The sequence below is a fragment of the Eptesicus fuscus genome, chromosome 23 (genome assembly GCF_027574615.1).
Source record: "Eptesicus fuscus isolate TK198812 chromosome 23, DD_ASM_mEF_20220401, whole genome shotgun sequence".
Lineage (NCBI taxonomy): Eukaryota > Metazoa > Chordata > Mammalia > Chiroptera > Vespertilionidae > Eptesicus > Eptesicus fuscus.
In genome coordinates this window covers 9,237,408-9,262,888 of record NC_072495.1, presented here as the reverse complement: position 1 = coordinate 9,262,888, position 25,481 = coordinate 9,237,408, and the positions used below count along the sequence as shown (strand labels likewise).

The following is a 25,481-nucleotide window of genomic DNA, read 5'->3' as shown; positions in this document are numbered from 1 at the left end:
TAGCTATTTCACTTGGGCCATGACAATGACAATCCCAATTATTTACTTTGCCTCCTTCCCTGCCCTTTCTTCTATGAAATCAACTGGTCAGAGATAAGATTTGAAGTGATTTTTCTTTCACAACTTCCCAGGTAGGATGCTTGAGAATGGGCTCTTCCCATATTAAACTACATGTCATCTTATAGCTAGTAGTAACTATACTTCAAGGGATGCATCTTTATTAGGAGATACTTATCCCTAAGAATCTAACCATGTTCAGACAATTGGAAGAAAAAGCAGAAGATGTGGCCTATGACCTATCTGCTCGTACAAGGAAAATGGCATATTATTAATCTGAATCAAAAGAAAGGATTATTTGTCAAGAACTTCCCTATTTATACACTTCAAAATAGAAAACTGGGCTTGGGCATGCCTTTTATTCAGGATGACTGGGTATTCAGAGGGTGATCTGGATTCTCTTGTGACTTTCGGCACTTGCTCAGGGCTAAAGAGAATCTTGACTTTACATGGCATTCTTTCGCATCAAGACTATACTTCAAAGACTTTTGAGCTTATCATTTATAGCCTATCTTTTTTTTTTTTTTTTTTGACAGCTTATAAGAATTTATTTTTTTGTGTGTTTTTTTTGGTGTTTTTTTTTGTTTTTATACATGAATCATTCTTTGCTTTAACCTTGATTCTTTCACTTTCTTTTTTTTTTAAATTTCTTTATTGATTAAAGTGTCACATATTTGTCCTCATCCCCCCATTCCCATCCCACACCCCTCCCCACGGATGCCCCAACCCCCTGTTGAACTTAACCATTGGATAGGCTCATATGCATGCACACAAGTCCTTTGGTTGATCTCTCCCCCCTCCTCCCAACCTCCCCTATCCTCCCTCTGAGGCCCGATAGTCCGATCGATGCCTCCTTGTTTCTGGTTCTGTTCTTGTTCCTCAGTCTATGTTGTTCATCATTTCCCCTAGATGAGCAAGATCATATGTCACTAGATATATACTTATAAGAACTGAATGTGAGACGAGCAATAATAATTATGCTGACAGGCAAATGAATCAGTCTGTAGTGAGTTTCTTTCTGGACCAACAGTTCTTTTGAGACCCAATTTCAATGTCCACCAGTTCCTTATGTGTACATGTCAGCACTGACCCCTCAGCTCTGGATGGTGGACAAATTGTGGTAACGGAGGTCCGACTCCCTCTGGTTTGGTCTCGGCCAGACCCAGGGGCATGGCTTCACCCGGACTAAGGGGAACGTGGCCTCACCCAGACCCAAGGGGCGCGTGGCCTCACCCGGGACCGGGACCCAGCCTCACCCGGATGGATCCAGGGGCACACGGCCTCACCCGGATCCAAGATCCGGCTTCACCCATACCCAGGGGCGCAAGGCCTCACCCGGACCCAGGGGCATATGGCCTCACCCGGGCCCAGGGACCCAGCCTCATCCGGGTCCAGTGGCGCATGGTCTCACCCGGACCCAGGGGCGCGTGGCCTTACCCGGGCCCAGGGACCCAGCCTCATCCCGGGACCAGGGGCGCAAGGCCTCACCCAGACCCAGGGGCGCGTGGCCTCTCCCAGACCCAGGGGCGCGTGGCCTCACCAGGACCTAGGTGCGCGAGGCCTCACCCGGATCCAGGGACACATGGCCTCACCCGGACCCAGGGGCGCGTGGCCTCTCCCAGACCCAGGGGCGCGTGACCTCACCCGGACCTGGGACCCAGCCTCACCCGGATCCAGGGACACATGGCCTCACCCGGACCCGGGGGCCCGTGGCCTCTCCCAGATCCAGGTATAGCCTATCTTTAAAATCAGGTCTTGTGAAGATAAAAAAGATGAGCTCTTAACCACTTCACAATTTCAGAGCAGAATAGGACCCTCCTCAGATACTATGCCCAAATGTGGACATTTCCCAAGTATGTTAAAATGTTATTGTTGTTGACAATAAGCAATTCCAAAGAATAGTGTTACCAAGACAATAGGATATAATGGATGCCCATGTCCTGGTCAACAGGTACATGAAGGAGCTAAATGTGAAAGCAATAGTTACTAGACTAGACATATGGACAGAGAGAAACCTAATGAACACCTCCCTGACTGTGCAGGGAGTACTTCAAATTTTTCACTTCTGGAGAGACTAGCATATTTTGAAAAGGGTGAAGCATGATGATGATTACTGGCCAAAGTCTTGGGAAGTACCAAGACCATTCATTTCTCAGTGATATCTACACTACTTAGAATGCAACCGGTTTTGAATCTTTCTCTCATGAAGATATGCCACATTACACAACTCTCATGGTTCATGAGTGTGGCCACTACTTGAGAATGAAGCATGACCATGTGTCCTGCAGATGTCATGGCCAGACCTCTGAATTATACATAAACTTACTACTGTAAATATGGGCCTCAGCAACTGCAGCTCCACTACTTCCACCAGCTGTTACATAAGCACAGATGGGACTGCCTATTTCATAAAACTTAGTTCCAAAGCTCCTTTGGAAACTCATATAGTGGGAATAAAAGAGTGGAAGAAGGAGAAGAATGTGATTATGACAGTGTCCTTGATTGTCCAAACAATCACTGTTGTCTGCCCTCATTTGGATCCTGCTGCAAGAACTGCTGACTTCTAAAGGCAACTACACCTTGCTGCTTCAGATCTCCAAGAATACTGTAATGGTACCTCCATTACAGACAAATACCTACAAGCAAGGTGCAGACATAGTGCAGATAAATACCTACAAGCAAGATGGTGCCCCTGGCAAATAACAAGGTTATTGTTATCAGGGCTGGTAGCAAAGCCTAGAGAATCAGTGTGTTAAAATCTCTGGAAAGGGCACAGAGGTTGCTCAGAAAAGTTGCTATCATCACATGAATACCAAGAGAGACAGGACAGGTCTAGAAACTGTGGCAGTGAATCTAAAGGGATTTTTAAGGTCTTTAGCAAGTGTGATATAAAATGTGGTAGGCTGCTATGTGAAAACATCTAAAAGTTCCCACATATTGAAAAACATCAAATACTTGGTTCCTCATGCAGGTCACATGGTGTTGGGATGCAGAGATGTTTTTTTAAGCCACAGACAGGGCTAATGAGAAATTGTTGAAGGTGGTCCACAGAAGATCTGTATAAATCAAACCTGCTAAGATACCACTATATTTCACTATGATTGTAACCTGACCTAGTGTCATGGGAGGGGTATTTGAAACAATTTTAAGAACTGCCACTGTGTCTTATGTCTACATATCTCCTCCATGCGAATCCAAGGGTTATGGGGTGCAGTTTAAATAGTGGCCCAGTTTCATGTGTCCCCTCTGACTTTCAGTATGACAAAATACTGATCAGCCTAACCTGGGTCTTTCTTAGCCTTTTATTACTTCTCGTTTCCACTATTCTTTTGTTTGCCTACATCCATAGAAGATTTAAGACCAGTGTCAATGCAAAAGATTCACCTTGCAAAAGCAAAATGAACAAATCTGACAAATATTTGGTAATTACCATATTTCTGGTAATTAATCCAAATATGAATACTAAAAGGATGTTTTAAGGAATTGACTCCTTAGTTCTGGTGTCCCTCAAGGTCTATGGAGATGGGAATACTTTCTTGCTTCCATCTGTCTTTCTATATGCCAAATGCTTGTTAGTTTTTAAATTAAAAAAAAAAAGGTAAAAGTAGCTCCCTGGGTGAGGTAATCTTTCTTGTTCTGTGCTACCCAGAAATCAGCTCTCCAGAGCTTTGGGACAATGAGAAGACTCAAGATGTAATGTTAACAGAACAAGGCCATGTTAACCTCCATAGTAAGGCTGAAACTCATGGCCTAAAATCTAAAGAGCTATTATTGAGCTCCCTAAAATTCCTATGGAGAGCTCCTTTGGAAAACTCTCTGGAACTTCCTTTTCAGAGTATCCTATCAAATCCCCCATTGTAACCTCCCGTGTCAATTTTCTTTAATCTTAAGGATTTTGCATTGGACAGACCAATGAATTTATCAGGTGAAAATCATATGATTATGAGTTCCAGATATTTTATCATTCCAGTCAGTTTTGTCCACCTGACTTTCCCCTTTGTTTTGGCATCATAGAACAAGCTTCAGATTGGATTTGTTCATAACTTAACTAGAGCGATCAAACATTACTTGTTACGTGATTCAAGAAGAAGAAACAGATTAGACATTCCAACCCATAAGTGAGGATCTGGTCTAGGAATCCTTTTCCCCCCAAAAGGTTCAAATTCTACTTACTAGTCATTCATTCATTTATTCATTCATTTATTCTATAAACATACTTAGCTCTGTTAAGTTGAACCATGTAAAATTGATATTAGACCATTTTCGCCCACAAAAATGGCAAGTTCAAATGGTTAAACCTAATTCAATTTTCAGCACTATTAAACCTTCTTAGGACTTCTGCTTGTAAAGGATAGTTTAGAGTTTTTGATTCCTAGAGTTTCCTCTAGTCATGATTTCTCTTAAATCTTATTATCCCCTGTAAATTCAAAAGACTGGCTTTAATTTTCTAGAGTAGGATGGTCCCTATTGTCAAGACTTAGAATGGCACTGAACATATGAGACTAGACTATGGTGTATCTGAGGATCTCACTGTCACTTTTTTCATAGTTGTTGTCCTTGCTTATTCTGAGTTTCCAAACCTCTTCAAAGAACAGAAACTTTCTTTGTCCAACCTCAGAGACAGAAATAGCAATGACATCTGAGAAAACTGTTGCATGCCACCCTACTTCACTTGAAACCATGGAATAGAGAGCCTGGAAGTGGCATCTTACCTAATAATAGACAAATGTAAATTGACTGTACCTCTGCTATGCCACAAGCCCATCAGGAGTGATATGCAAATTAACCCAACAATGATGGCAGTAATTTGCATACACAGGCGCCAAGTGACAGGGGTGGGATGCTTGCGTCATCACCATAGCGATGATGGAGGAGTTCTGCCCTACCTCTGGTCTCTCAGGGCCTCTGGGCAGCGTGGGAAGGCGGGGCCAGAACAGAAATAGGCGGCTCCGGGGCCTGAGTGGAAAGGGGATGGGCTGGAGTGGAAAGGCGGTGCTGGCAGCCAGGGAAAGGAAAGCCCATTCTAGCATGAATCCATGCATGGGGCTTCTAGTGTATAAATAATAAACTATAATTAATTTTTTTCTAAGAAAAGACTTAGACAAGTCTAATATTCACCAAGGTAATAAGTCCTTCTCTTAGATGGAAAGTGGCTTCATCTCCTTGAACAAAGACTTTAAGAATCACTAGTGAGCCGAAACCTGTTTGGCTCAGTGGATAGAGCGTCAGTCTGCGGACTGAAAAGTCCCAGGTTCGATTCCGGTCAAGGGCATGTACATTGGTTGCGGGCACCTCCCCGGTAGCGGGTGTGCAGGAGGCAGCTAGTCGATGTTTCTCTCTCATCGATGTTTCTAGCTCTCTATCCCTCTCCCTTCCTCTCTGTAAAAAAATCAATAAAAATATATTTTTTAAAAAAAAGAATCACTGCCGAAACCGGTTTGGCTCAGTGGATGGAGCGTCGGCCTGCGGACTGAAGGGTCACAGGTTCGATTCCGGTCAAGGGCATGTACCTTGGTTGTGGGCACATCCCTAGTAGGGGGTGTGCAGGAGGCGGCTGATCGATGTTTCTCTCTCATCGATGTTTCTAACTCTCTATCCCTCTCTCTTCCTCTCTGTAATAAAATCAATAAAATATATTTAAAAAAAAAAAAAAAAAAAAAAAAAGAATCACTAGTGAATCTGAAAATAATGAAAAGATCCTGCCCAATTCACCTAGAATGGCTACTAAACCATGGCACTATATTCCCTTTCATTTCCATAGTGTAAGGCATGATTATAAAAGACTAAAGATGTTCCCCAACACTTTTTCCAATCCTTTAGTGTGGAATATATCCCAGTACTAGTTTCAAAAAGTAGTGGAGGTGCTGGTAGCAAAAGCAAGGGTAGAGTCCAATGGATCTAGGGCCCTGCTATAGAATCTCTTCTGTGAGCATAATAATGGTGTCTGGGTGTCTGCATCACGCCGAGTTTCTTGCTTTAGTTGAAAGAACTTGTACTGTGTCCATCCATATACTCCACAGTTGAGCAGACCCTGGGATGATGCTGTTAGAGCCTGGAGGAGATGAAGGGGTGATGGAGCCCATCCTTCAGGTTTTCAGAGATCCAGGAAATAGTTCCCATTCCCCTTATTTATAAAGCATTGTTATATTTCTTCTAACCCATACCTCAAGATCTGGCATCAGTTTTTAATATTTTTCTAGTTCTCCTGAACTCGCTCTTTACACTGTACCTTGTCATGGATGATTGAGATAGAGAGTTGGTCATATTTTTTAGTGTTTACATAAGGACAATGAAGTGGTTTCAATGCCCCTCCTTATTGCCCCATTTCCAGATCAGGATTGAGAAAACTGCCCTATCAGCTTAGTCAGCCCAAGAACCTTCTTAAATTTGATAAAGGAAAAAGAAAGAGAATTGTCCCATTTCTTTACTACCTCCCCATTCACCTAGAATAGCTCATTTATCCCATTCAATTCACTCTGGACAGGAGAGAATCATGTCATTACTAGTGCTTCATAAGAACATCTGTTTGTTTGTTTTCGTTACTCATCCCTTAAACACACATCAATAAAATGAAGTTGACCAGGCATAAATATGCTCTGAAATGCATGGAAGCACTTTCACAAAGTATCTATCACATCTGTGAGGAAAATTTCACATCCTTCATAACTAAATATATTTTCTCTTTTGCAATGTAGAAATACCCTGATGGGAAAAATTTTTTGCTTACAGAGTTATGGCAGTATAAGAGAATAGGAAAAGAGGGCATGAGAACAGAGATGCTAGATGTTGAAGGTGTTACCTGAAGTACATAGAGGCCCATGTGAAGCTTGGTGTCCTGTGGCTCAATCAGCTTTATGATCATCAAAATGACAGCTATGAAAACACAAAGTATAAATCTTGTCAGCCCTGGCTACCTGAGCATAAAATTCTTCAGTATACATGCCTAAGCATTGTTAGAATGGAAGCAATAGGCAGACTGAAGACCAGCAGTAAGATTAAGCAGTTATGTAAACCACTGGGGCCTTGGGTCTCCAATTTTTACTCCTCAGTGATTAAACTTTACAGATTATTAGTGTAGCAATGGTGGCAAGACATACTACAGGAAGATAGTCACACTTTTTAACATTTTCAAGTTTATTAAGTTCTTTTTTAAACATTATTCAATCTGATCCTTGCTACAACTTTACGTAGCAGGAAGGACAGGTATTAGTATCTCTGAGTTCTGTCAGGACATTTCCTCTCATATCAGGTTGCATCACATGTCTAATTATCTTACCTTGCAAAACTTAAGAAGAATTTAAGGAGGTTGGGAAAAACTGGAAAATATGAGTGGGAACAACTCAAATGTTACAAGCTGGACAGGAATTTGCAGTAATCCTTCTTGGTGAGACTTCTTTGCTTGATCAAAACCCCATAATGCCCTCTTCATTGCCCAGCTCTTTCTAGTAAGATACCCACCTGGGCCCCAGCAGCAGAAGAAGGCCACTGGGTAGAAGCGTACTCGCTGCTCTACAATGTGAATCACTGCCCACTGTTCACTTCCCAAAAAGCCAGTTGATTTCACAAACTTCTTATACAGAGTCTGGGCTTGGATGAGTAAGACCTAGACAGGGGTACAGCAGTGAATAGTTTGCCCAAGACTTAGTAACTTCCCAGGTCTATCCTCCTATAATTTTAGAAGAATCATTCTCTTAGGATCTAATAGCAGGAAAAGCCCATTCCTCTGTCTTTACTATCTGAGACCAGGCTTTTTCTGAGAGAAAATTATCTTCAGAATGAACTTTTGCTTGGATAGGGAAATAGACAGATATTAGCCAAACTTGTGGTTACCATGTTCAAAACATGAACCTTAATAATAACCCTCAGGATGTTTTCTCACTGAGACTGATCACAATATGCATGAGAAATAAAATTACTACTAAGATCTATGCCCTAGCCAGTTTGGCTCAGTGGACAGAGCGTTAGCGTGCCGACCAAAGGTTCCTAGATTCGGTTTTGGTCAAGGGCACATACCTTGGTTGCAGGCTCCTTCCCGACTCGGGCCCTGGTCAGGGTGCGTGCAGGAGGCAACCAATCAATTCTCTCACATCCAATATTTCTCTCTGTCTTTTCCTTTCTCTTTCACTTTCTCTAAAATTCAATGGAAAAATATCCTGGGGTGAGGTTTCAAAAAAAAAAATCTGCCCTAACTGGTTTGGCTCAGTGGATAGAGAGTCGGCCTGTGGACCACTGGGTCCCAGGTTCGATTCTGGTCAAGGGCATGTACCTTGGTTGTGGGCACATCCCCAGTGGGGGGTGTGCAGGAGGCAGCTGATCGATGTTTCTCTCTCATTGATGTTTCTAACTCTCCCTCTCCCTTCCTCTCTGTGAAAAATCAATAAAATATATATTTTTAAAAATCTAACCAGACCCTCTTTTAAAACCCTTTATTAGAGGTTATGTTAGAAAGTATTCTATACTGGGGGAGAACCCAAGATGGCGGCATAGGTAAACACCTAAACTGCGGCCATGCACAATTTCAAAACTACAACTAAGCCTAGCAACCAATTCAGACAGCTCCAAAATCTCCAAATCCCAAGCAGGGAGGAGAGGACTGGAATTCTCCTGTAGCTCCTGCAGGGTGGCCTCAGACAGTAGCTGACCTGCACCCCATTGGAGATCCAGAAGCCAGTGTACCTAGTGGTCAGTGTGAGACACAGACTTCAATTCCTCACGTCCATAAGTGACACATTCAGGAGGCGGACTCAGTAAGCAACAAAGTCCCACTGAAACAAGTCCTGCACCATAAGTGTGTCTCCAACGCACAGTTATAAACACAGCGGGTCCCCACAGCCAATTGGGCTGGAGGACAATTCCTCCCAGTGTACCAACAGTAATCAAGGCTTAACTACACCAAGACTTTGCACTCAGCTCATAAAGGAGTGCACCAAGACCGTCCACCTCAGGTAATTGGGGAGGCTGAGCTACTGGTCACCTACAACACAAAACCGCTCCATCAACATAGGGAAGCAGCCAAAATGCAGAGGCACAGAAACATGTCACGAATGAAAGAAATGGAGGAAAGTAAACTATGGGACGATATAGAGTTCAAAACCACATTTATAAGGTTACTCAAGAATCTTCTAAAAACTGTGGAGAAACTTGATGAGGACTTCAAGGACCTCAATGAGAATGTCAAAAAAATGGAAAAGGACCAGTCAGAAATTAAGCATACACTGTCTGAAATAAAGAATATACAGAAACTCAACTGTAGATCAACGTACCCTAAGAATCAAACCAAAGATCTGAAATATGGGGAAACAAAAAACACCCAACCAGAGAAAACAAAAAATATGAGGAAACAAAAAACACCCAACCAAAAAGAAAAAATGATCCAAAAATATGAGGATAATGTAAGGAGCCTCTGGGACAACTTTAAGCGTACCAACATCCAAATTTTTGGGGTGCCAGAAGAAGAGAGAGTGTTGGAGACCAGGTATAAACTGACACCGTCCTTGCACCTGAAGGGGCTAGCAAGGACGGGACCCTTACCCACACAGCTTTCTCAGACCTGTTTGGATGGCGGTTATCAGTAGAATGAGAGCAACCCTTTCATGGCTTGCCAAGAAGTCTGTAACTATTTACTGAGAATCTGCCTGATTTACTGTACCAAGAATTTGTCCTTCTGCTCTATCTCTCCCTTAGAGATTAAGAGGAACAAAGAGTACATTCCTCTTCACAGACCTCCTATTCAGTGTTTTGTGTATAAAAGACATTACAGAGTTAATAAACATGACACAGCTTCTTGAGAGCTCGTGGACCTCCCGAACCCCGCTGTCCTGTCTTTCTTTCTTTTCTCCAATCCCACCTCCCTACCTCAGCCCGGTTCAACCCGTCAGGCTGGACCTGACAAGAGAGAGCAGAATACTGAAAACCTATTAGAAGAAATAATGACAGAAAACTTTCCCCACCTGGTGAAAGAAATAGACTTACAGGTTCAGGAAGCACACAGAACCCCAAACAAGAGGAATCCAAAGAGGACCACAACAAGACACATCATAATCAAAATGCCAAGGGCAAAAGACAAAGAGAGAATCTTGAAAGCAGCAAGAGAAAAATAGTTAGTTACCTACAAGGGAGTACCCATACGACTGTCAGCTGATTTTTCAACAGAAACTATGCAGGCCAGAAGAGAGTGGCAAGAAATATTCAAAGCGATGAACAGCAAGAACCTACAACCAAGAATACTCTACCCAACAAAGCTATCATTCAGAATTGAAGGTCAAATAAAGAGCTTCACAGACAAGAAAAAGCTAAAGAAGTTCATCACCACCAAACCAGGATTACATGAAATGCTGAAGGGTATTCTTTAAGAAGAGGAAGAAGAAAAAGGTAAAGATAAAAATTATGAACAACAAAAGGACATCAAATACATATCTACCAACAAGTGAATCTAAAAATCAAGTGAATAAAAAGTCTGAAGAACAGAATAGACTGGTGAATATAATGGAATCAGGGACATAGAAATGGAGTGGACTGACAATTCTCATGGGGAAGGTGGTCTGAGGGGTGCGGGAAGAGATTGGACAAAGGTCTTACACCTATGGATAAAGACAGTGGTGGGGGGTGAGGGCATGGGGTGGGGTGGAGAATCAGGTGGAGGGGAAGTATGGGGGGAGGAAGAGGAACACCTGTAATAATCTGAACAATAAAGACTTATAATAGGGGGGGTTGATGACAAATATGTGATACCTTAATCAATAAAGTAATTAAAAAAAGATTTATAATAGTAAAAAAAACAAATTATTACATTCAAAAAAAATAAAGTATTCTATACTTAATATCCTTAAAATAAATACTTTAGCACTGTGACCGAGCTTAAATTCTCAACTGTAAGCCAAAAAAAAAAAAAAAAAAAAAAAGGTCTTTTCTTGCCCTTTAGCTAACTGAAAGAAATATAAATCAGGTCAGAAGTCCAACATGATTTTTGTAGGGAGTGAATTATGTAATAATCTTGGAAACAACTTTGACCAAATTTAAAACTTTTCTCTAATAATCCAGATCCATACTCTAAATTAACAACAAATTAACTTAAAGTTTAGCCATTTAAGTTTCTTTTTTCCCACAAAAATAGGGATCAAAAGGAGGCCTAAACTTTTTTTTTTAATATCATTTTTTATTATGGACTATCTAATATATTTTATTGATTTTTTACAGAGAGGAAGGGAGAAGGATAGAGAGCTAGAAACATCGATGAGAGAGAAACATCGATCAGCTGCCTCCTGCACACCCCCCACCAGGGATGTGCCCGCAACCAATGTACAGGCCCTTGACCAGAATCGAACCTGGGACCTTTCAGTCAGCAGGCTGACGCTCTATCCACTGAGCCAAACCGGTTTCGGCAGGAGGTCTAAACTTATTTGAGAATATTCATGGCTAGTGGAATCAATTCATCATCTATTGTTTTAAAAAGAATCAGAATTCGCACAGCTGGCTGAACGTTGACCTATGAACCAGGAGATCACAGTTCGATTCCTGGTAAGGGCACATGCCTGGGTTGTGGGTTCGATACTCAAGAGTGGGGCATGCAAGAGGCAGCCAGCCAATTAATGATTCTCTTTCATGTTTCTCTCTTTTCCTCTCACCTTCCTCTCTGAAATCAATACAAATGTGTTTTTTAAAAAGGAATCAGAATGACAATTCTAAATGCCCATTGAAGCCTGGGTTATTCTGAAGAAGCAAACAGGAATCCCCAGGGTGCCAGGTGTCTCTCTTGTCAATCAGTTCTAAATATAAACCATTAAAGCCATTTTAATGCAAATTAGTCATTGTGCAATCTTTACAGACTTGCTGATTTGAACTAACTTATCTCCATAACTTATATTTGAATTATCAAAGGAAATTTCCCACAATTATATTTGGTTCACATGTACTACCTGTACTAGGAAACAAAACATATTTGGGGGATAAATTTGGTCTGCAGGTAGATAGTTTGTAATCCCTGAACTAACATATGAAGAGAGGAGAACATTATACTGAAAAATAGATATGGCAAATTAGAAGGCATATTATTTGCTTACTGATTTTGTACTAGGCCAGTGCTCGGCAAACTCATTAGTCAACAGAGCCAAATATCAACAGTACAACGATTGAAATGTCTTTTCAGAGCCAAATGTTTTAAACTTAAACTTCTTCTAACACCACTTCTTCAAAATAGACTTGCCCAGGCCATGGTATTTTGTGGAAGAGCCACACTCAAGGGGCCAAAGAGCCGCATGAGGCTCGTGAGCTGCAGTTTGCCAACCACAGTACTAGGCAGTTATATATAAACTAGAGGCCCGATGCATGAAAGTTGTGCAAAAGTAGGCCTTCCTTCCCCCAGGTGCTGGCACTGGCTTCCCTCTGGCACCTGGGACCCGGGCTTCCCTCGCAGTCTTGGCTTCATCCAGAAGGACATCTGGTCTAATTAGCATATTATGCTTTTATTATTATAGATTACTAGTAGCCCGTTTGCACGAAGATTCGTGCAATAGACCTTCATTCACCTGGCTGCCTGCACCAGTTTTCTGCCAGCACCAGGGACCCAGGCCTTGGCTGTGGCCACTGCCTTCTGCCTTCTTTCAGGGTCCGGGCTTGGCCCTGGGCGGTGGCCTTGGGCTCGGCTGCACCCAGCATCCCTGCGACCCGATCGCAGGACCCGCACCCCAGTGGTCGGCTCCTGCGATCGGCGCAGGCACCCCGCTGACGCCCAAGGCCGGGAAAGCCTCGGGCGGCTTTCCCGGCCGTGGGCTCGGCTGCACCCAGCGTCCCTGCGACCCGATCGCAGGAGCTGACCCCCAGTGGTCGGCTCCTGCGATCGGCGCAGGCTCCCCGCTGGCGCCCAAGGCCGGGAAAGCCTCGGGCGGCTTTCCCGGCCTTGGGCTCCGCCACACCCCAACGTCCCTGCAATGGTTTCCTGGTGGGCGGTTGATGGGCGTGGCTTGCTTGGTGGGCGTGGCTTGGGCATAGCGAAGGTGTGGTCAATTTGCATATTTGTCTATTATAAGGTAAGATTATAGATAATGTATTGTCCCATAGCTGATTATTTTAATTATACATCATTCTGATGATGTTGGGTGAGTATTTAATAACTGCCTGAGTCACTTAGCACCTTAACTCAGACATATCATAATCACAAATTTATAGCCAATAAAGAACTGAGAAAAGAAAACTCTTTCATTATTTGGAAAATTAAACCAAAGCTCATCCCACACATTCCAAAGTATCTATATATACTAATATAAAACCCTAAGATGCAAATAGATCGAATGGCAGAACAACCGAACAAATGAACAACCAGTCGCTATGACATACGCTGACCACCAGGGGGCATGCGCAGAGCATAGTGGGCGCTGGCAGCAGGCGGCAGAGTGAGGAACATGGAGGGCGGCAGCCACGGTGGGATGGTGGAGCAGGTGAGCGGGGGTGCCAGTCGCTGTCACCGGGGCAAGCCTCTGGTGGTTACTGAAAATTCTTAGCTCTCATGCACTGCGGTCCTGCCCGGCACAAGCACCCGCTGCTGGCACTGGAGCTGCCACTTCCACCCAGTGATGGTGTCCAGTGCCGGCCCCTATGCTTGGCGCCATCAGCAGGTGCAAGCTGCGGCTGCTGGCTCCAATCGCCCCTCAGGGCTTCTCCACCTCCCACTACTCCTGAGGGGCAATCAGGGCTGGCAGCTGCATCTTGTACCCGCTGCCCACAACGGCTCCACTCACACCCACTGCCGGAGCCACCGCTAGCACCACTGCCAGCGCCTGGCACTGGTACTGATCACCTCCGAGGGCTTCTCCACCTCCCCCTGCTCTTGAGGGGTGATCGGGCAGCAGCCACTGCTCACACCCACTGATGGCACCAGCCCCGCTTGCACCTGCTACTGGCGCCAGCCTCAATCGCTCTGCGCTGTCAGTGGGTGTGAGTGAGGCCAGTGCCGATGGTGGCAGCGGGAACAGGGCTGCTGGCAGACAGGGGACTGGAGGCTGCAGCGGGAGGGGCTTGGTGGGGGCGCAGAGGATGGGCCAAGACCTGCCTCTGTGCCCACAGCAGCCTCATGGCCCACAGTTCCTTTAAAGTTGCACAAATTCATGCACTGGGGCCCTAGTCCTATACAATAAAAGCTAATATGCAAATAGACCGAATGGTGGGACAACCAGTCACTATGATGCGCACTGACCATCAGGGGGCAGATGCTCAACACAGGACCTGCCCCCTGGTGGTCAGTGGGCTCCCACAAGGGGAGAGCTGCTCAGCTAGAAGCCGGACTCACAGCTAGTGAGTGCATCAGTGGTGGTGGGAGCCTCTCCCATCTTCACGGCAGCACTAAGGATGTCTGACTGATAGCTTAGGTGGGAGCGAGCCTAAGCCATCAGTCGAGCTCCGGACTGCAAGAGGACGCAGGCTGGGCTGAGGGGACACCCCCCTCAAGTTGAATATCGTGCACTGAGCTTCTAGTTATTCTATATAAAGGACAGACTTGACACATTGTAGTTTTCTGCTCTGATCCTCCATGGGGATCCACAAGAACATATATTACTTCTAGAATGAGGATAATTCCTACAGAATGAATACAGGCTCTTTTTCCCACTCATCATTTGATTTTGTGAAGTCCAAAAGACTAAGGTAATAATTAAATGTCAACATCTCCTAGCCACTTTGTTAAGTCTGGGACTATCAAAAGTGATTCCTACCTCATCTTTTCCAGGCCTTGGGAATACTACCCAATCCCTCCCTATCCCCGCTTCTTTCCATAAAGGCAGATAAGGTGGCACCATACCACAATGGTGAAGAGGCTGAGTAGAAAGCTGGTCAGGAAAAGGATGAGCCCATAAAAATAAAGTGTGCTACAGACTGATGTGTTGGCAGAAGGCAGGAGTTCAGCCATGGCTGATGGTGGTGAGTGCATCAGGATACACCTAGGAAGAGAATCAATGGATAAGAGTACTGCTACAGATATAAAACTAGAAATATACCTATTAGTGCAACAAAAGTTCATGAGTATAAAATTTCACTTATCATTTTGCTAACACTTTGTTCCTTCTCATAGATACATTATTTTCTAGTCACCTTGTTATATTTCTATGAATGTATTTTCAGCCTTGGCTACACATTATTCTCATTATTCACATAGCTCATTTAGAATACAACACCTTAGCCAGAATGTATGTAGAAAGTTCTCTTCTATCTCCATTTATAGAAAAGAATATGTGTAGACAACTATGAAAATGATAGATTTGGTCCTTACTTACCCATGGTTCTGGCTAAAGTTGCGGAAACATTCGCTGGAATTGCCCAGACAGAATACAGGTATCATCAATAGTAGAGGTATCAGGCTGGGAGGAAAAAAACTTGTCATCCTAATATTCAGACTGTTTTATGCCCTCTTCCATTTGCAAAATATTATCCTGTTCTTCTCCCTCCTCTATCATCCCACCACTCTCCACTAATACATACACATTTAAATTCTCTAAAAAAAATCATTCAAAAACCATAAGTACTGTCTTTTTCAATACCTGGGAAAGTGAAGTGAAGAATGCATTTTATACTTAGGGTAATGAATACTAACAGAGTTTCATAGACAGTCTCTGAGAGTTGTGTGGTCCTATAAAATTCAAGTGGGTCAAAATGAAAGGAAAAATTTTACAAGGAGCTCTGTGCTTGCTCAGTCTGTTTCACTTTCCATGGTGACCAGAAATAACTTCATTCTCCTAAGCCCTTTCCTGGGAGCTTTTACAAAATAGACCTTTAAATAACCAATTATTTATCCAGAGGAAAAGATCCAGGAGTTAAAGTTACAAAATCTAAAACCAACTCTGTAATGACCACTTAAATGAGATCCAGACTCCTTCTGGGCTTAATAATTTTAAGAATCTCACCCAAAAAGAGAAGAAAAAAAAATAAAAAAAACAAACAAACAAACAAAAAAAAGAATCTCACCCAATGTTATGAAGGTAGATTAGATCTTGAAAGCCCCTATTACAACTCTTTAAGAGATGTAGAAAGGAATTAAAGGGAAATACCTGATGTTCACATAGAGGTGATGGCAGAATTGAGGCTAAAACCCAAATCTGTAACTTCAAATTGTTTGCCTGTCCTATTTGAGAAAATGGAACCAAAGATCACATATTTGTTGCTTCCTACTCAGTAAGGCTCCAAGAGGACCTAGGCATGACTGACTCAATAGATATAAAGGACATTGTTCTCCTATTTGTTCCCACCTAGACTCCAGAATAATGAGGGTCCACACCTTGCTAGGAAAGAAAGCAAAATATCTTACCTTGATGAAATGATGGCTATCTGACCAACTTGACAAGAATTATCTATAACCTATGAAAAGAATAAATGTGAGCAATATCTTAGGATATTGCCAATCATGTTATAATAAATACCAGGTCATTAAGTGTCACTTGACAGAAAAAAATTCCCAAGAGTCAGCTTGCTTCCATTAAGAAATATTTGTTATAAAATTCAGTGAAATAGTTCCTTAGCATTGGAGATAAGAGAATTTTATCTGTGTTACTATATTCTAAACTAGAGGCCTGATGCACAAAATTTGTGCACCAGGGGGTCCCCTCAGACTAGCCTGTACCCTCTCCAATCCAGAACCCCTTGGGGGATGTCCAACTGCCGGTTTAGGCCCAATCCTGGGGATCGGTCCTAAACCAGAAGTCGGACATCCCTCTCAAAATCCTGGACCGCTGGCTCCTAATTGTTCACCTGCCTGCCTGCCTGGTCACCCCTAACTGCCACCACCTCCACCTCCCGCTGGCCTGATCACCCCTCACTGCCTCTGCATGCCAGCCTGATCACCCCCAACTGCCCTCCCTGCTGACCTGGTCACCCCCAACTGCCCCCCCTGCTAGCCTAGTTGCCCCTCATTGCTGCCCCTGCCAGCCTAATGGCCCCCAACTGTCCCCCCTGGTTGCCCCTAACTGCCCCCTCAATGGCCTGGTTGCCTCTTACTGTCCCCCCTGCCAGCCTGGTCGCCTCCAACTGTCCCCCCTGCCAGCCTGATGCCCTCATGCCTCCCCCGCCACCAGCCTGATCGCCCCATGCAGCCTGCTTGTTCAGTCGTTTGGTCGTCCCTCACTAACCCCCTTGCTGGTCTGGTCGCCCCATGCAGCCTGCTTGTTCAGTTGTTTGGTCATCCCTCACTAACCCCCCTGCCAGCCTGGTCATAGGCAGCCATCTTGTGAGGGCCTGGGGATTAATTTGCATATGACCTCTTTATTATATAGGATATTATATAGGACTAGAGGCCCAAGGCACAAAATTCATGCACTGGGGGTTGTCCCTCAGTCCAGCCTGCACCCTCTCCAATCTGGGACCCCTCAGGGGATGTCTGACTGCCGGTTTAGACCTGATCCCAGAGGGTTTAGTCCCGACACCCCTCACAATCCGGGACTGCTGGCTCCTAACCACTCACCTGCCTGCCTGCCTGATTGCCCCTAACAGCTTCTGCCTGCCAGCCTGATCACCCCCTAACCACTCCCCTGCCAGCCTGATCAATGCCTAACTGCTTCCCTGCCATCCCGATCGCCCCCAACTGCCCTCCCCTGCTGGCCTGGTCCCCCCCCAACTGCCCTCCCCTGATGGCCTGATCACCCACAACTACCCTCCCCTGCCGGCCATATTGTGGTGGCCATCTTGTGACGACATGGACGCAGCCATCTTATGTCCAAATGGGGGTGGCCACCTTGTGACCACATGGGGGCGGCCATCTTGTGACAACATGGGTGTGGCCATCTTGTGCGAGGGTGTGACGGTCAATTTGCACATTACCTCTTTATTATACAGTATTATCCTAGCTAATAAAAGAGTAATATGCAAATTGACCATAACTCTGCTACACTGACAAGTCACGCCCACCAGCCAATCAGGAGCGAGTATGCAAATTAACCCAACCAAGATGGCTGCGGCCATGGAGAGAGCAGGAGGCTTCGGTTTTCCCAGCAATGGAAGAAGCCAAGCTTTCCACCTGCCCTGGCAGGACCAGGCCTCCGCTCAAGGCTACAAAGTTTCAATTATAGAAGATAAATCAATCCCAGATCCCAGGGCCTCCGTTTGGGGGGGGGGGGGGGTCATGGCCAGCCTGCAAACCACCACAGGCCCCTCGCCCAGGCCACCCCATGCCCCAAGGGAACCCCCACCCTGATCCAGGACACCCTTCAGGGCAAACCAGCCGGCCCCCACCCATGCACCAGGCCTCTCTCCTATCTAATCCTATGTAATAAAAGAATAGTATGCAAATTGACCATCACACACAAGATGGCTTCCCCCATGTGGTCAAAGATGACTTCCCCCATGTGGACACAAGAAGGCCGCCACAAGATGGCCAGCAGGGGAGGGCAGTTGGGCGGGACCAGATCTGCAAGGGAGGAAAGTTGGGGGTGATCAAGCCTGCAGGGGAGGGCAGTTAGGAGTGACCAGGCCAACAGAGGAAGGAAGTTGGAGGTAACTGGGCCTGCAGGGAAGGGCAGTTGGGGGGAACCCAGGCCTGCAGGGGAGAGCAGTTGGGGGGGTCCAGGCCTGTAGGGGAGGTCAGTTAGGGGAGACCAGGCCTGCAGGGGAGGGCAGTTAGGGGTGACCAGCCCTGCAGGGGAGGGCAGTTAGGGGCAAACAGGCGGGCAGGGGAGCAGTTAGGCATCAATTAGGCTGGCAGGGGAGCGGTTAGGGGGTGATAAGGCTGGCAGGCAGAAGCAGTTAGGGGCAATCAGGAAGGCAGGCTGGCAAACAGTTGGGAGCCAGCAGTCCTGGATTGTGAGAGGGATGTCCGACTGCCTGTTTAGGTCTGATCCAGGTAGGATCGGGCCTAAACGGGCAGTCGGACATCCCTCAAGAGGCCCCAGATTGGAGAGGGTGCAGGCTGGGCTGAGGGACACACACCCCCATGCACGAATTTCATGCACCGTGCCTCTAGTTATATAGGATAGTGCAATAGTCACAAAGAGAACCTGCAGGAAGTAGCTTAATATAAGATTTGAATACCAGAACAAATTCTCTTTAAAAAAAGGCAAATGTTAAATCACACAATGTTCCATCTTCTAATAACAGTTCAATCCTCTTCTTTTATATCCAGGGAGGTGAGAGATTTTCACTCCTTATGAGTGGAGTGAAAGTCTCTGTATAAGATGACCAGCAGACCCTAGCCAATTTGGCTCAGTGGATAGAGCGTTGGCCTGCAGGCTAAAGAGTCCTGGGTTCGATTCCAGTCAAGGGCCCGTAACCTCGGTTGCAGCCTCCTCCCCAACCTGGGCCCTGGTTGGGACTTGTGCAGTAGGCAACCAATTTTTGTGTTTCTCTCATATCAATATTTCTCTATCTTTCCCTCTCTCTTCCATTCTCTCTAAAAATCAATGGAAAAAATAGCCTCAGTGAGAATTTTTAAAAATTAATAAAAATAATAAAAAATAAATTTTAAAAATATGACCAGCAGAAAGCATAACAGGCCAGGGTTAGTATAATAAGGGCAAGGTCAAATAAACTCTTTGGATTATAAGCTCTTCAAGACTTGTTAGGTTCTAGAAGAAAAAACATTTCAAAAATCTCCAGTTGTGTTAGACACTGTAAATCAAACTACAGAAGAATGGTCCATACCCACTAGGAATTTATGGTGAAAGATTTTTAACATAACACCTTAAAGAGATAACAGAAGATAAAACAAGTGTGGGGTTTTTTTCTATTTTAAAGTAGAGACAATATGGGCTGGCACTGTTAGGGATCAATAAGCATTAAGAGAGCAATTAACCAGAGATGAGTAACTGACTTGCCTTAAGAACTTTGAATCAAGAATAGCAAATGATTTCAAGTTGGATAGACAATGCTGACTTTAGGTAAAATTAGTCTTTGGTGACTTCTCCTACTCATGTCCCTTTTTCTCTTTTTATTTTATCCTCTATCCAGCAGGTGGCTATCCTGTGTTTAATTCTTATTCTTAACTGGATATCAATGAATCTCTGATAAAAAGTTTATAAGTAAAAGTTTAGGGCATAAGTCTTGCTAGGGTACTTAAAAGAGAACTCAAAAATGAAAAAAAAACACAAAAACATGTCAAGGCTTTTGGAATAAAGCTAAAATAACAGAATAATAGACAGTGGAGTTAAATTTTTTGGCTAGAGTTTATCTTTTTAGAATATTAGTGTTGTAGCACGTGTTACATAAAGAAAAACACAACATGTGCATTTGTATTACTATAAAGCAATAGAATAACATATATGACCGTTAATCTTTGTCTCTCCCTCCCTTTTCTTCAAAAATTAGTTTGTTCTGCCCGGCTGGTGTAGCTCAGTGGTTGAGCCTCAACCCATGAGCCAAGAGGTCACCAGTTTCATTCCCAGTCAGGTCACATGCTTGGGTTGTGGGCACAATCCCCAGTAGGGGGCGTGCAGCAGGCAGCCAATTAGTGATTCTCTTTCATCATTGATGTTTCTGTTTCTATCTCTTTCTCCCTTTCCTCTCCTCTCTGAAATCAATAAAAATATTTTGAAAAATATGTATAATAGTATTAAAACATATAGATATTTAAATAAATGAAAATTGCTCACATCATAAAACTATATTCTGCCAAGATCACTTAGAGATATACTAATAGTCAGAAATAAGAAAGTATACTATACAATGTAATAATATTCAGCAATAAAAAGTAATGAATTACTAATATAATACTTAAATGGATAAACTTCAAAAGCATTATGCTAAATGAAATAAACCAGACAAAAGAAATTATATACTGTATGATTCCATCTATATAAAATGTCCAAAAAAGGACAATCTATAGACAGAAAGTAGATTAGTGGTTGTCTAGTGCAGAGGGGGGGAAGGGGATTAACAGTAAATGGGAATGGAAGATTTTACTGGGGTGAAGAAAATATTCTGAAACTGTCATATGATGATGACTATAAACCTCATAAGTTTACTTTAAAAACCATTGAAAATGGTTTAAAATAGATGAATTATATGATATGTAAAATATGTATATGCACACAAAAAGAGTCCAGATGTACTGACTTAGTGAATAATTATGATGCTAAACAATGCCAAAACTCTTTGTGAACCAAAGGAGGAAAGACATCTAACTCCTCCCTCGGTTAATCTTATTTTCCGATTACCATACATTAACTCCCCTGCCCTTCTGCAAACCAATATCTGTTACCACACATACTGAAAAAATACAGCAGAGCAGAACATTCTCCCTTTCCATACCTATAGTTCAAATCCCAGGTTACCAAACTGAACACTTTCCCTGACTCTTCACCAAGATCTTTAGCAGCAATGATGTACTGGCATAGAGCCAAGGATTATTTCTTTTACTGAACAGAACCAGGCAGGGCCCTAACCGGTTTGGCTCAGTGAATGGAGTGTGGGCCTGTGGATTGAAAGGTCCCAGGTTGTGGGTGAGGCCATGTGCCCCTGGATCCGGGTGAGGCCACACGCCCCTGGGTCCGGGTGAAGCCGGATCCCGGGTCTGGGTGAGGCCGTGTGCCCCTGGATCCGGGTGAGGCTGGGTCCTGGGCCCGGGTGAGGCTGTGCACCCCTGGGTCTGGGAGAGGCCACGCGGCCCTTGGTCCGGGTGAGGCCATGCGCCCCTGGGTCCGGGTGAAGCTGAATCCTGGGTCCGGGCAAGGCCCTGTGCCCCTGGATTCGGGTGAGGCTGGGTCCCGGGTCCAGGTGAGGCCGTGCGCCCCTGGGTCCGGGAGAGGCCACGTGCCCCTGAGTCTGGGTGAAGCCGTGCCCCTGGCTCCGGCCAAGACCAAACCAGAGGGAGTCGGACCTCCGTTACTACCATTTGTCTGCCATCCAGAGCTGAGGGGTCAGTGCTGACATGTACACATAAGGAACTGGTGGACATTGAAATTGGGTCTCAAGGGAACTGTTGGTCCAGAAAGAAACTCACTACAGACTGATTCATTTGCCTGTCAGCATAACTATTATTGCTCGTCTCACATTCAGTTCTTATAAGTATATCTCTAGTGACACATGATCTCACTCATCTAGGGGAAATGATGAACAACATAGACTGATGAACAAGAACAGAACCAGAAACAAGGAGGCATCGATTGGACTATCGGGCCTCAGAGAGAGGGTAGGGGAAGGTGGGGGTAGGGGGGAGAGATCAACCAAAGGACTTGTGTGCATGCATACGAGCCTAACCAATGGTTGAGTTCAACAGGGGGTTGGGGCATCCGTGGGGAGGGGTGTGGGATGGAAATGGGGGGATGAGGACAAATATGTGACACCTTAATCAATAAATAAATTTAAAAAAAAAAGAGAGGTAAAAAAAAAAAAAAGAAAGGTCCCAGGTTGTACCTTGGTTGCGGGGACATCCCCGGCAGGGAGTGGGCAGGAGGCAGCTGAATCGATGTTTCTCTCTCATCAATGTTTCTAACTCTCTATCCCTCTCTCTTCCTCTCTGTAAAAAATCAATAAAATATATTTTTTTAAAAGAAAGAGCCAGGCAGGAATGGCAGTACTGTGCATAATGTTTCCCATAATCGAGTCTTTTTTTTTTTTGGTGGCATGAGATATGAGGAAATCATGTTAACAGAATAGAAACTCAGTGAGAATGTTTTCCTTTTATTAAACTCAATTAATTCACCTAGTCCAGTGATGGGCAACCTTTTGAGCTTGGTGTGTCAAACTTCGCCAAAAAACTGAGCATAACTCGGGTAGTGTGTCACTTTGAGGAAAAAACTAACTCCAAGACTCTAGTCGCAAATGTTTCATCCTCAGGAGCAGCAAATGTTTCATCCTCGGCATGCGGCCACATGTCATCAGAAATGGTTACGCGTGTCAGTGCTCACACGCGTGTCATAGGTTCGCCATCACTGACCTAGTCTGTGCTGAGTGTTTACACTATTGATCAAGGATATATGGGTTTGTTTTAGCAAACTGTTCTTAACTATTAACTCTGAATAAAACTTACCAAGGAAAATGTGCTCTGTCCACTCTGGGTGTGTTTCATCCTTAGTTCTTTGTACAGATACCAGATGTAATTGATGGTGTAGAAAAATGAAGAAATGTAGAATATCTAGGTAAAAAATCAAAACAACCCATCATAACTGCCCCACTCTGATTTCCTTCAATTTATTCCATTATTTTCAATTATTTTTTATTTTTTAATTTCTTTATTGATTAATGTATTACATATGTGTCCTTATTCCCCCATTGTCCCCTCCACCGCCCCACTCAGGCCCTCACCCCCCTGATGTCTGTGTCCATTGGTTAGGCTTATATGCATGCATACAAGTCCTTTGGTTGATTTCTCCCCCTTACCCCCATCCTTTCCTACCTTCCCTCTGAGGTTTGACAGCCTGATGGATGCTTCTTTGTCTCTGGATCTGTTTTTGTTCATCAGTATATGTTGCTCATTATATTCCACAAATGAGTGAGATCATGTGATATTTATCTTTCTCTGACTGGCTTATTTCACTTAGCATAATGCTCTCCAGTTCCATCCATACTGTTGAAAATGATAAGAATTCCTTCTTTTTTACTGTAGTGTAGTATTCCATTGTGTAGATGTACCACAGTTTTTAATCCTCTCATCTGCTGATGGGCACTTAGGCTATTTCCAAATCTTAGCTATGGTGAATTGTGCCACTATGAACATAGGGGGTGCATGTATCCTTTCTGATTGGTGTTTCTAGTTTCTTGGGATATATTCCTAGAAGTGCGATCACTGGGTCAAATAGTTCCATTTTTAGTTTTTTGAGGAAACTCCATACTGTTGTCCACAGTGGCTGCACCAGTCTTCATTCCCACCAGCAGTGCACAAGGGTTTCTTTTTCTCCACATCCTACCTACTATTCTATTAGTAACTTACTATCTAGTATTTATACCATGTAAAATATGGGAATTCTATCCAGGCCTACCTAAAACATGCCTCAGCTTTTTTTTAAATTTATTTTTATTTTATTTTTTAATCTTCACCCAAGGATGTTTTTCCATTGATTTTTTTAAAAAGTGGAAGAGAGAGAAAGACAGAGAGAAATATTGATGTGAGAGAAACACATCGATTGGTTGCCTCCTGCATGCACCTTGACTAGGGCCCCAGCCTGAGGAGAAACCTGCAACTGAGGTACGTGCCCCTAACCGGAATCTAATCTGGGACCCTTCAATCCGCAGGCCAATGCTCTATCCACTGAGCCAAACTGGCTAGGACTATATTTTTATTGCTTTCAGAGAGGGAGGGAGAGGGAGAGAGAAACATCAATAAGAGAGAATCAGTGATTGGCTGCCTTCTGTATGTCACCTAAAAATAGGGATTGAGCCAGCATCCCAAGCATGTGCCCTGATTGGGAATCAAACTGATTCATAAGGTCAATGCTCAACCATGAGCCACAGTGGCGGCGGGAGGGGGCGGGGGTCAGCTTCCTTTTTAAAAAAGAAGTTTTTATTGACTTTAGAGAGAGAAGAATGAAGAGGGAGAGAGAGAGAGACCTGCCAGAAACATTGATTGACTGCCTCTTGCACACTCCCTACTGGGGATCAAGCTGGAAACCCGGGCATGTGCCCTGACTGGGAATTTGAATGGTGACCTCTCCATGCATGGGTTGACGCTCAACCAACTAAGCCACACTAGCCAGGGCCTTATTTTATCCTTTGACTCTTCAGAGGAACCACAGTATTATCCAACTCCTCTCACCTAACTGATCCACTTTTTTGCACAAAATAGGTCCAGAGGCATGGATGTATGGAACAGAATGACAGAATTCAGAGGGGAGGGAGGTGAATGGGGATGGTAAGAGATTAACCAAAGAACATATATGAATAGACCATGGACACAAACAATAGTGTAGAGAAAGCCTGGGTGGGGAGGGACAGGGGGGAAATGGGAGACATCTGTAATACTGTCAACAATAAAAAAAGATATCATAGAATCTTTTTCTATTTTATTTTTTTATTGAAAACTAGAGGCCCAGTGCATGACTGAATCATGCACATGTAGGGTCCCCTACACGCTTTCGCTTTCAGTCGCGGGGGAGCTGGGTGCCTGTCCGCTGGTGCACCAGGACTTTCAGAAGCCTCTGGCTCGGCGGAGGCTTCCGAAAGGCCTGGTGCCAGAGCAGACAGGCACCCAGCTCCCCCGCTTTTGATGGTCCATGGCGGGACATGAGCTCGCTGCCCCAGAGGCCCCTTCTGTTCCGCAGCACAGCCATGGCGCAGACGCTGAGCTCATGTACAAGATCCTGAACAAGTTCACTACGTAAAATGCCAGGTCCCCACATTTTCGGTAAGTAACCATAATATCATGAATTATCCAGACCTGCATTGTCCAATACAGTAGGTACTACATGACTATTCAAATTTAAACTAATAAATATTAAATACAATTTAAAATACAGTTCCTCAGTCACACCAACCATATTTTAAGTACTCAATACCTAAGTGTGATTACTGGTTAACACATTGGA

General features: G+C 44.2%; 1 protein-coding gene across 4 annotated transcripts in view; it reads right to left on the bottom strand.

Moving 5' to 3' along the window:
* Window positions 1–5,761: 5,761 nt before the first annotated feature.
* TMEM116 (transmembrane protein 116) overlaps window positions 5,762–25,481 on the bottom strand; it is a 50,121-nt gene continuing 30,401 nt past the window's right edge. For 3 of the 4 annotated variants that reach the window (XM_054712782.1, XM_054712781.1, XM_054712783.1), the window contains 7 exons: window positions 22,991–23,095; window positions 16,346–16,395; window positions 15,318–15,401; window positions 14,846–14,984; window positions 7,516–7,660; window positions 6,857–6,930; window positions 5,762–6,109 (listed from right to left, as the gene is read on the bottom strand). In XM_054712782.1, the coding sequence (XP_054568757.1) occupies window positions 5,903–6,109; window positions 6,857–6,930; window positions 7,516–7,660; window positions 14,846–14,984; window positions 15,318–15,401; window positions 16,346–16,395; window positions 22,991–23,095 (804 nt within the window). In that variant the 3' untranslated portion in view covers window positions 5,762–5,902. Of the gene's footprint in view, window positions 6,110–6,856; window positions 6,931–7,515; window positions 7,661–14,845; window positions 14,985–15,317; window positions 15,402–16,345; window positions 16,396–22,990; window positions 23,096–23,356; window positions 23,469–25,481 lie in introns of those variants that run through there. The other variant, XM_054712784.1, reaches the window with a different exon arrangement.